At 46.5% G+C, this 12,458-nt stretch overlaps 1 protein-coding gene across 1 annotated transcript; it reads left to right on the top strand.

Annotated features, from left to right (window-relative positions):
• Nucleotides 1-10,916: 10,916 nt before the first annotated feature.
• Nucleotides 10,917-11,870, top strand: LOC144273970 (olfactory receptor 14A16-like). The gene has a single exon (XM_077832697.1). The coding sequence runs from the start codon at nt 10,917-10,919 to the stop codon at nt 11,868-11,870; it is 954 nt and encodes a 317-aa protein (XP_077688823.1).
• Nucleotides 11,871-12,458: the final 588 nt, after the last annotated feature.

The following is a 12,458-nucleotide window of genomic DNA, read 5'->3' as shown; positions in this document are numbered from 1 at the left end:
GGAACCCCAGGGCTGGGGTCTAAGCTCCCTGCCCCCCAGAAGGACTTGACTGAGGGGTCCTGGTTGTCCCCACAAGCTCTGTTTTAGACTGTGTTCCTATTGTCCAATAAACCTTCCATTTTACTGGCTGGCTGAGAGTCATAGTGAATCCCAGGAAGAGGGGTGCAGGGCCCGGACTCCCTCACACTCCGTGACAAGGGGCTCGCCATCAACGAAGTAGCACTCGGGACAAGGGTAGACAAGGGACATGGGTTCCAAAACTCAGTGAATTCAGAGAGGTTGGGGACAGGTGTTAGTACCTGGTCTTGTGGGCCTTTTGAGAGGGCCTGAAACATCAATTGCACATTCTTCTTTCTCCACTGTGAAATATCAGAGCTAATTTTGGGTCTATTAGGAGTCTAACTACAGGTGCTGAGCTGAATTTGCTTTGGGGTTATGGTGCATCAGCACTGAGGTTCCCACTGCTACAAGATGAAGTCACTAAAGAGCTAAAATTACTGAGCACTGTGTTAAGTAGTGGGGAGCCTGAAGATATTTATTGCTGGGCAGTGAGTGGAGTGGGACGGCAGGAGCTGCTTGTGAGATGGCTGGTGGAGTGGGACGGAGCAGAGCAGAGTGGCTCGCGGGACGGCTGGTAGAGCGAAGCGGAGCAAAGCCCTGTGAAGCGGCGGGGCAGTCCGCTTCGGATCATGTAAGGTGCCCGTAACCCCCCACACACACACCCACCCCAGGCTGGGGAGTAACACTCTGCAAATGAACTTTTGAACTCTGGGACTGGGCGTTTGGGTTCTTAGACTTTGGGTGATCTTTGGGTTGCTGGACTCAAGAGATGTTTGGGTTGTTGGAGTCAAGAACCAGAGGGAAAGGACATGGCCCAATCTGCTGGGGTGGGTCTTTGCTCATGGTTCGGTTGATGAACCCTAGTTGTGGTGTTTTCCCAATTTAATGCTGATGTCGTTTACCTCATGTTATTAAAGATTTTCTGCTACACCGAGACTCTGTGCTTACGAGAGGGGAAGTATTGTCTCTCTGAGGCTCCCAGGGTTGTGTGTTAGATTTTCCCAGGTCACTGGGTGGGGGCTTGAGCTGGTTTTGCGTTTGCTTTGTTCAGAGGGAACCCCTGTGTAGTGAACCCGGCCCTTGCTGCTACCAACTCGGCCTGGCAGAAGGGTTACATTGTTAAAAGTTTCTTTTCTACACTCGGGCTCTGTGCTTGTGAGAGGGGAAGTGTTATCTCTAGAGGTGCCCAACGGGGGATGTGTAACTGTCCCAGGTCACTAGTTGGGGGCTCAAGCCGGTGTTGTGTTGCATTGTTGAAAATGACCCCCTAGATATTGAACCCGGCCCTTGTTGCTGCCGTCTCCAACTGGCAGAAGGGCTACACAGGTTTCTTAAAAGTGAAGGGAGAGGTTCTCAGTTGGTCTAAATCATTATAGCTGGGTAGGTGTGACCGCACGGTGGTGCCGGCTGGGAGAGCTGCCTGAGGCAGAAGCCTCCAGCTCGCATGATATTCCAGGCAGGACTGAATCTCCATGAGACGAAACCTAAAGAAGAGAATGACCTGGAGTCTCTGGCTCCCATTCGGTGCTCTAAGAGGAGGAGTGCCATGTCTGTCCAGCCGCCCCAATCCACCTCACCGAGGTCTGCCAGGAGCACCCAGGAGACGTACGCCGGCTACCAATCCTACTGCACCATCTGCCGTGAAGGCAAGGAGCTGCTGCTGTGTAGCAATGCAGTACCGCGTCTGCCAGCAGCACCCAGGAGACGTACGGTGAGCTGAGCGGGCTCCAGGCTTGCCGTGGTATGGCATCTGCATGGATAACCCAGGGAAAAAGGCGTGAAACGATTGTCTGCTGTTGCTTTCACAGAGGGAGGGAAGGGGGGGGGGTCCTGACGACATGTACCCAGAATCACGTGCGACAATGTTTCTGCCCATCAGGCATTGGGAGCTTAACCCAGAATTCCAATGGGCAGTGGAGACTGTGGGAACTATGGGATAGCTACTCACAGTGCACCTCTCTGTAAGTCGACGCAACCACGGTATTGACGACACACTCCGCTGACTTAATGCATTTAGTGGGGATATACATAATCCACTGAATAAAATCGGTTTCTAAAAATTGACTTCTATAAAATCGACCTTATTTCCTAGTGTAGACATACCCTAAGAGAGTTAAGCATCTAACTCCCATTGTGCAGACAATGGGCATTGGGCACCTGTTTCCCTGAAACCACTCTGAAAATCCCTGTCATAGCTCACATCCTGGAGCAAGTGTCCACTGTATTGTTCCAGATTCTGCAGCACGCACACCCCCTTGTTTCTGCTCTAATTACACAGGATGCTGCAGAGTCGGTTACAGGTCCCCCCAGAGGACCAAGCCCATTCCTGGGGCCTCTCCATGGAAATCAGCAATTAGTACCCAGGATGCATGGTGCCCATTCTGTTGACCTGTTTTCTACTCACTAGATATTACCTCACCCACCTTGTCTCTCTGTTCCCCGAAACAGCATCTTTAGAGAGCAGGACAGTTCCTGGTCTTCGCTTCCAGCACTGGACATGTGAAAGGAGAGGAGGTCTCAGTTCACATCCCATGTCCACATGAATGCTATAGCCATCTCGGCGCAGGATGGGACATGATGGCTTGGGAGATAACCAATGAAGTGGCTGCTTTCATGTCTAGGTCCTATTCAACCCAGCCCCAGTGAGCAGTGCCCCAGTGTCCTCCCCTTCTGGACTCCATGAAAAATTGGTTTTGTGCCTCATCTCCTTGGACACGTCATGAAAGCACCCACCAAACATCTCATCCATCCAAACTAGAACCCATTAATCCCCTGTGAGCAGCCTCAGCAGAGACCATGGACCAGCGCGGACCTGAAGAGATCATCTCAAAATGGGAGAGGGTAGATCGGGCTCCCAGTCCCCTTCACTACATGGTCTCTCCATGGAGATTGCGATAGACATCAAAGGAGCCAATTGTTGCCAGTCAAAGTAAAGGTGGGTTCTGTAGGGATGGGCTTTAGTGTGGAACCAGAACCTCAGATCCTAAGCCCCCTCGCCTGAGCTTTGGGGAAGTGAGGATCCCAAGAAGGATCCCAGTGTCTGAGCTGGGCCCATCTCAAATTAATTTGCAATTTCCTGATAGAAATAGTCTTCTTCTGTCAGCCACACAACCCTCAGCTCTGATATAGCAGGGAAGGCCCGGTCCTGATCCCACTGCAGTCACGAGCAATGCTCCCACTGACTTCAGCAGTTCCAGGGGTGGATCATAGAGGTGCACGCCGTGTGTTCATTAGAGCAAATTTCTCCAAGGAAATTTCTTCACTTCACAGGTTTTTGTTTCATTTTTTCCCCATTCCATGGAGAGGTGGCCACATCAAGCAAAGGATATTTGTATGGATGGAAATGTAGGTGGGGAAGAAAATGAAGTGACCTAGTCCAGGGTTGCACAGTTAGGAACGGAGAGAGCTACAAACATGGGCTGGGGCTTCTAAGCTGTCTTACCCCAGTTCAAACAGAGAGACGTTAATGGCATCCCTGTGTGTTCCCACACTGGTCATTGGTGCGGATACGCTCCCCCCATGGAAACCAGGAGTGATTCCACTGGACTCAGTAAGACTCATTCTTCTCTCCCTCAGCCTGGTGTAAATAAAGAGTAACTCTAGTTGAGGAAATGGAGCTGTTTCTCCTCTTACTCACCCAGTGAGTAACTCAACAGAGTTAGGCCATGCCGACACTATGGACCTTACAGCTTTTCCCTTTACCGCCGTGTCTACCCTTCGGATCTTACTACCTTTACCGCTTGGGTCGGTCAAACTTTTGTTGGTCGGGGTGGTTTTTTCACATCCCGACCGACAAAACTGGTAGTGTAGACAAAGCTTAAGGTGGGGGCTTTTGGTTAACTTATTGTTAGTTATGTTAATTGAAGGATGAATTCACAGCCGTCAATCTCAATGAGGTCTGTGATTGATCCAGCCATTAGTACCTCGCAGTTTAACAATACAAGGCAGCAGAAGGAAACTGGAAGTTATGGAGGGGCTTATAACTCCGGAAGCCCTTGGTCAAATGACAACAAATTTGGAACTCGAATGCTACCCCGGGCCTGCCTGAGGCACCCAAATTTCAAAGCTATCTGAGTAACCATTCAGCTTCTAGTGCACGTCCAGAAACTGAGCTTTAAACCATACGAAATGGCGGGAATGGAAATCCTCTAGCCCTCCTTCTGTATTGGCACAAGCGCACAATCCAACACGCAGACTTTCTTAAACTCCATTCTCATTTCGGGTCCCCCAAGATTTAGTGGGGGCCGTGCACTACCTTGGGTAAAATGAGACAGATTGAGACCAGTTTGACCTGCCTCACATCAATAGTTTGATCTCTAGCTTTGAGCAAAATAAACAAACCTAGAAACTTGTAACGGGGCTCATATCTGCACAACCCTCTCTCAGATGACCCCACATTTAGGTCACTAATCCTACCCTGCACCCTCCTAAGGCACATTACGTTTCAAAAGAATCTGACTAAGCTTCTCTTCTGTTTTTTCCTTTTTTTTTTTTTTTTTAAAAGGAGGACCTTTAAACAGAAGTCATGGTGCAACCTTAACTAGAAGGGCATTGCTGTGATGGTAATAATATTCATCAGTTCATTTACTGGTTGGGTACCCATCTTGCAGGTTTCTATGAACCCTGCTATTGGAATATTCCAGGAGCATTGAGATGGGATTGTGATGTTCAGCAATGAGAATCTCAGAGACAGGAACAAACAAAAAACTCAACATCACGGCACAGATATTTAGCTCAAGTAACCTGGCCGAGTTCCATAGCACTCTGCCAATTTACATTCGCTGAGGAACTGGTCTAATTGACTTCAGTGGGGCTGGGGCTGACTTACACAACAGTTGTTTGGGGATCTGGACCCTTTGAGTCCAAGGCAGCTAGAGGCGATTTACAGAAACTGGGGCACAGACCCATTCACTTCAGTGGAGCTACCCTGATTTGAACTTGCTGAGGATCGGAACCATTGATTCCAATCGGCCTCGAGCTGATTTCTACTCTCTGGCTCTTTGCATTTCATCAGTTTCTCTGATATGAATGTCTCGTGTAAATTACACATTTTTAAACAGTGCATCTGTAGCCAAAGGAGCCTTTTATTTTAATGTCGTCTGCCGGAAGGAAAACAATGTTACTACTGAGAAAGAAAGAAAGAAAGAAAGAAAGAAAGAAAGAAAGAAAGAAAGAAAGAAAGAAAGAAAGAAAGAAAGAAAGAAAGAAAGAAAGAAAGAAAGAAAGAAAGGAAAAGACCTGGGCTATTCATCCCAATAAAAGTTGAAGATCAGATGCAGAAAATCTCCACAACACTGTCCCCAGTTCTGTCCCAAGTGGGAATGAATCGCTCTGTCACCCTTACAAGTTATACTTGTAATTCATCCCAGTGGACAAAGAGCTAGGAAAGAGGAGCCTGGTTACGAATGTTTGACTCTTCTTTGGTTCAGTTTCACAGGCAAAGGATATGGGTTGGAAACTGCGTCATGGGCCAGATCCCCAGCTGGTGTAAACGGATGTAGCTCCCTGGAAGTCAATGAGTCAGATCCCCAAGTGGTGTAAATAGCCCATGCTACTCTGAAGTCAATGGAAGTGTATCAATTTACACCAGCCCAGGACCTGGTCCTTAGTTTTTAGTGTTTGTCTCTTAGTGAGGAACTTGAAGCAGCCAGGGCAGCCTGAGCTGTGGGTTTCTCTGGTGGCTGCATCCCAAGAGCTGCTGGTGCAATGCAGGAGAAAAACATCTCTGCTCCCCTAGAGGTGACTATGTGGAGTTAATGAAGGAACAGGCTATTCCAGGCCAACTGAGACTCTGGTGCCAAGAGGCTCTTAGCTATTGTAGATCCCCTGTCTGTGCTACAAATATCTGTTTTATTTTGCCATCCTGTGGGGACCCTCCTTCTGATCCAGCCCTGCCTTGTTTTTAGCTAAAGGTCCTTCAAGAGATGCTGTCATCATGTGAGATGCAGGGCAGGTGCTGTTCCCCCTCTGGGGGGTTAGGGTCAACTAGGGCAGGTTGTCAGGATGGTTTGCTCCTGAGGTGAGAGCAGAGCTGGGCTCACAGCTCTGGAGACCAGATTCAGCTATTTAGCCCCAGAGCAGGGATATCTTGGGCTGTGACCTTGTTTGAAGCTGGCACAAACCAGGATCAGCTCGAGAGCTGGGACTGTCTTTCAGTCCCTGATCCCATTTAGTCCATCACCTTTCACCCAAGCCTGCCCTAGGAGGGAAGCAGGGAGTGCCCATCTGTGCTAGGAACTGCAGAGAGACCCCTGCAACTCAGGACATCCAGCGAAGGGATGCGACAACAGCTGGTGAATACGACAGTGCTGGGGGCAGGAGAGAGAGAGAGAGAAACAAACAATCCTGGCAGTGGGTGAATAGATAGATAGATAGATAGATAATGACCAATGATTCCTAACACAGTAGGATCAAATGCATCGCAAATTGGAATAAAGACCAACAAAGTAAGTTTTCTATTTCAATTAAATATGTTAGAGTATTAATATATGGGGCAAATTTAATATCAGAAATATGAATTGCAATTAGAACTCTTGGAGACTTTTACTATCAAATTATGCAGATATCTAGAGATGATCAGATTTTATTTTCCACCAGAAAAAATTGACTTTTCATTGAGGTTGTGAAAACCAAACAGTTTCAGCCAAAAACTGTTGGAACCTGAATATTTTTAGGCATAATCAAAAAAAGTTTTCATTTTTATGGATATCAGAGACTTTCCATGAAAATATATTCAACTGAAAACTGAATTTTCCTTTGAAAAAAAGTAGAAATTGTCTGACTACTCCTACCTGGAAACTTAGCTTTTTGCCAGGGTGGGGAACATGAATATTGTCCAATAACACCATAATTTCCAACCCCATTCCCTCTATTGCAACCGTGTTTGTCTGTTTCAAAGGGGTAGCTGCAGGATGGTAAAACTGAGTAAGTAGCAAAGTTGGTCGCCCAGAGAATGTGTTTTAAACATACTAACCTCTCTAAACTAAAGCCCTGAGAGTCGAAGCTCCCAGACAAAGGCTGTCTCTCTTTATCCTACCCAAGGACGTGCAGGAGGTTGATGGAACTAGAACCCAGATCTCCACTTCTACCATCATAGCCTCTGTCCCACACCGCTGCCTGCTAAACAAAAATACTGTCAACATGTGCACAGAACATGCACATAGGAAGACACAATCCATCCCCAAAAGAGTTCACATTCAAAGTACACAAGACAGACAAAGGGAAGGGGAGGAAAGAGAGGCAGCAGTGACTGCTCCATGGTCACAAAGTGACAGAGGCAAGACTAGAACCGAAGTCTCCTGACTCACACAGCACAGAAATAGGTTTCAGGGTAACAGCCGTGTTAGTCTGTATTCGCAAAAAGAAAAGGAGTACTTGTGGCACCTTAGAGACTAACCAATTTATTTGAGCATGAGTTTTCGTGAGCTACAGCTCACTTCATCAGATGCATACCGTGGAAACTGCAGCAGACTTTATATATACACAGAGAATATGAAACAATACCTCCTCCCACCCCACTGTCCTGCTGGTAATAGCTTATCTAAAGTAATCATCAGGTTAGGCCATTTCCAGCACAAATCCAGGTTTTCTCACCCTCCACCCCCCCACACAAATTCACTCTCCTGCTGGTGATAGCCCATCCAAAGTGACAACTCTTTACACAATGTGCATAATAATGAAGTTAGGCCATTTCCTGCACAAATCCAGGTTCTCTCACTCCCTCACCCCCCTCCAAAAACCCACCCCCATACACACACAAACTCACTCTCCTGCTGGTAATAGCTCATCCAAACCGACCACTCTCCAAGTTTAAATCCAAGTTAAACCAGAACATCTGGGGGGGGGGGTAGGAAAAAACAAGAGGAAATAGGCTACCTTGCATAATGACTTAGCCACTCCCAGTCTCTATTTAAGCCTAAATTAATAGTATCCAATTTGCAAATGAATTCCAATTCAGCAGTTTCTCGCTGGAGTCTGGATTTGAAGTTTTTTTGTTTTAAGATAGCGACCTTCATGTCTGTGATTGCGTGACCAGAGAGATTGAAGTGTTCTCCGACTGGTTTATGAATGTTATAATTCTTGACATCTGATTTGTGTCCATTTATTCTTTTACATAGAGACTGTCCAGTTTGACCAATGTACATGGCAGAGGGGCATTGCTAGCACATCCATTGCTGTGGCCCCTTGTAGCATGTAGTAGTTTAGAAAGTTTAGTGTCCTTTTTCTTTTGCAGCTACCTTCGAGACACCACTGACTTCCTGAGGAAACTTCAATCCATCGGTGATCTTCCTGATAACACCATCCTGGCCACTATGGATGTAGAAGCCCTCTACACCAACATTTCACACAAAGATGGACTTCAAGCCGTCAGGAACACTATCCCCGATAATGTCACGGCTAACCTGGTGGCTGAACTTTGTGACTTTGTCCTTACCCATAACTATTTCACATTTGGGGACAATGTATACCTTCAGATCAGCGGCACTGCTATGGGTACCCGCATGGCCCCACAGTATGCCAACATTTTTATGGCTGATTTAGAACAACGCTTCCTCAGCTCTCGTCCCCTAAAGCCCCTACTCTACTTGCGCTATATTGATGACATCTTCATCATCTGGACCCATGGAAAAGAAGCCCTTGAGGAATTCCACCATGATTTCAACAATTTCCATCCCACCACCGACCTCAGCCTGGTCCAGTCCACACAAGAGATCCACTTCCTGGACACTACAGTGCTAATAAACAATGGTCACATAAACACCACCCTATACCGCAAACCTACTGACCGCTATTCCTACCTGCATGCCTCCAGCTTTCACCCTGACCACACCACATGATCCATCGTCTACAGCCAAGCTCTGCGATACAACCGCATTTGCTCCAACCCCTCAGACAGAGACAAACACCTACAAAATCTCTGTCAAGCTTTCTTACAACTACAATACCCACCTGCGGAAGTAAAGAAACAGATTGATAGAGTCAGAAGAGTTCCCAGAAGTTACCTACTACAGGACAGGCCTAACAAAGAAAATAACAGAACGCCACTAGCCGTCACCTTCAGCCTCCAACTAAAACCCCTCCAACGCATTATTAAGGATCTACAACCTATGCTAAAGGATGACCCAACACTCTCACAAATCTTGGGAGACAGGCCAGTCCTTGCCTACAGACAGCCTCGCAACCTGAAGCAAATACTCACCAACAACCACATACCACACAACAGAACCACTAACCCAGGAACTTATCCTTGCAACAAAGCCCGTTGCCAATTGTGCCCACATATCTATTCAGGGGACACCATCACAGGGCCTAATAACATCAGCCACACTATCAGAGGCTCGTTCACCTGCACATCCACCAATGTGATTTATGCCATCATGTGCCAGCAATGCCCCTCTGCCATGTACATTGGTCAAACTGGACAGTCTCTACGTAAAAGAATAAATGGACACAAATCAGATGTCAAGAATTATAACATTCATAAACCAGTCGGAGAACACTTCAATCTCTCTGGTCACGCCATCACAGACATGAAGGTCGCTATCTTAAAACAAAAAAACTTCAAATCCAGACTCCAGCGAGAAACTGCTGAATTGGAATTCATTTGCAAATTGGATACTATTAATTTAGGCTTAAATAGAGACTGGGAGTGGCTAAGTCATTATGCAAGGTAGCCTATTTCCTCTTGCTTTTTCCTACCCCCCCCCCCCCCAGATGTTCTGGTTTAACTTGGATTTAAACTTGGAGAGTGGTCGGTTTGGATGAGCTATTACCATCAGGAGAGTGAGTTTGTGTGTGTATGGGGGTGGGTTTTTGGAGGGGGGTGAGGGAGTGAGAGAACCTGGATTTGTGCAGGAAATGGCCTAACTTCATTATCATGCACATTGTGTAAAGAGTTGTCACTTTGGATGGGCTATCACCAGCAGGAGAGTGAATTTGTGTGAGGGGGTGGAGGGTGAGAAAACCTGGATTTGTGCTGGAAATGGCCTAACCTGATGATTACTTTAGATAAGCTATTACCAGCAGGACAGTGGGGTGGGAGGAGGTATTGTTTCATATTCTCTGTGTATATATAAAGTCTGCTGCAGTTTCCACGGTATGCATCTGATGAAGTGAGCTGTAGCTCACGAAAGCTCATGCTCAAATAAATTGGTTAGTCTCTAAGGTGCCAGAAGTACTCCTTAGCACAGAAATAAAGTCACAGAGGGGAACCACACAACCTAGCGGTAACTGAGCGATGCGACCAGCCCATCATCACCCAGCAGTGGGAGTGCAGCTGGGATCTGGTGCCATAAATCAACGTGTAAGTAGGCATCAGGCGGTATGTGGGATGTTGGGGTGGAATCATCACAGAAAAGCTGCCATGCGGGAAGCTGGGTGATTCTGTGCTGTATTTCTCAGTTAAGTGGGAATCAGACTGTGCTGGCATTGTAGTATTTTAGTTGAGTTGGCCAAGTTATGAGCCTGCTGTCTGTAGCAATAGGGCATAATTTTGGCTCAAATTGTTGGATTTGGATTGTATTTTGTTCCATCTTTCATCCTGCATTTGATCAAGCCACATCCTCATCTTGGCCAGATCCTCAGATGGTGTAAACTGACCCAGCTCCAGTGACTTTAAGGGAGCGATGCCAATTTACACTCCTGTCATAACGCACCAGATTAGTGCATTGGTTGTGAGCAGTGAGGAGCCCTCACTACTCCAGACAATGGAAGTGACAAGTGCTGTGCACCTTTGATATTCACACCATGAGAAATCATGGAGAGAGGAATCAGAGTCATTCCCTCTCTCACTATAACCTTGACCATTGCTCTTGTCCTTCCCTCCACAGCCATCACACGATGAACTAAGAAAGAAAATGTCCAACCGAACCACCGTGACTGAGTTCCTTCTCCTGGGATTCTCTGATGTTCGAGAGCTGCAGATTTTGCACTTCATGGTGTTTCTAGTGCTTTACCTGGCAGCCCTGACAGGGAATCTTCTCATCATCATAGCCATAGCTCTTGACTATCACCTTCACACCCCCATGTACTTCTTCCTGATGAGTTTGTCCATCCTAGACCTCGGCACCATCTCTGTCACCATCCCCAAATCTATGGCCAATTCCCTTATGAACACCAGGTCCATTTCCTATTCTGGATGTGTCGCCCAAGTCTTTTTCTTCATCTTCTTTGCTGAAACCGACTTCGTCTTACTCACCATCATGGCATACGATCGATACGTCGCCATCTGCAAACCACTGCACTATGAGACTATAATGAACAGGAGAGCTTGTGTCCAAATGGCAGCCAGTGCCTGGATCAGTGTAATTCTCTATTCTTCATTGTACACCGGAAACACGTTTTCGATAACCTTCTGTCGAGGCAACATGGTGGATCAGTTCTTCTGTGAAATCCCCCAGCTACTCAAGCTCGCCTGCTCTAACTCGTACTTCAGTGAAGTTGGGGTTATTGCATTTGGTGTGTGTTTAACCGTAAGTTGCTTTGTTTTTATAATTGTGACATATGTTCAGATCTTGACCACGGTATTGAGAATCCCCTCTGAGCAGGGCCGACATAAAACCTTCTCCACATGCCTTCCTCACCTCATTGTAATTTCCATGTTTCTTTCCACTGCTGTCTTTGCCTACATGAAACCCATCTCCAGCTCTCCGTCAGTTCTGGATCTCGTGGTGGCTGTTCTCTATTCCGTGCTGCCGCCAGTGATGAATCCGATCATCTACAGCATGAGGAACAAGGAAATCAAAGCTTCCCTGAGGAAACTGACTGAGTGGAGGTTATTCAACAAAAATAAAATGTCTGCGTTTCTCTGATGAACATGGCTTTATCTGTTTTTTTTACAAATACAATCAACTGATGACATTATTGTCCCCATAAGAATATGGTGTGTGATTTTTTTTTGCAAAATGCTGTATGTATAGTGGTAAATCCACACTAACTCCACTAAGTCAGTGGAGGTCTTCTAGGTTTATAGCAGTATAAGTAAGATGAAAATCTATCTATCTATCTATCTATCTATCTATCTATCTCATCCTTTTATACTGCCACCCCTCACCATGTTATCTGAATACCTTCCACATAAAATCAGTAGCCATTAGAAAGTACCCATTGGACTTCATGGACTCTCTGGTTCTTCTCCTTTTTTGGGGTCAAAACTTTGCTTGGGGTATGATAGCTTTTAGGTTTCTGTTTGCTGATGTGACAGAGTGGGATATGGCAGCATCAGATCATGAACTCTGTGTTTTGCTATCTGGGTAAATATTGACATAGAATCATAGAATCATAGAATATCAGGGTTGGAAGGGACCCCTGAAGGTTATCTAGTCCAACCCCCTGCTCGAAGCAGGACCAATTCCCAGTTAAATCATCCCAGCCAGGGCTTTGTCAAGCCTGACCTTAAA

Source organism: Eretmochelys imbricata, chromosome 14 (assembly GCF_965152235.1).
Source record: "Eretmochelys imbricata isolate rEreImb1 chromosome 14, rEreImb1.hap1, whole genome shotgun sequence".
Lineage (NCBI taxonomy): Eukaryota > Metazoa > Chordata > Testudines > Cheloniidae > Eretmochelys > Eretmochelys imbricata.
This window is presented reverse-complemented; position numbering and strand designations above follow the sequence as displayed.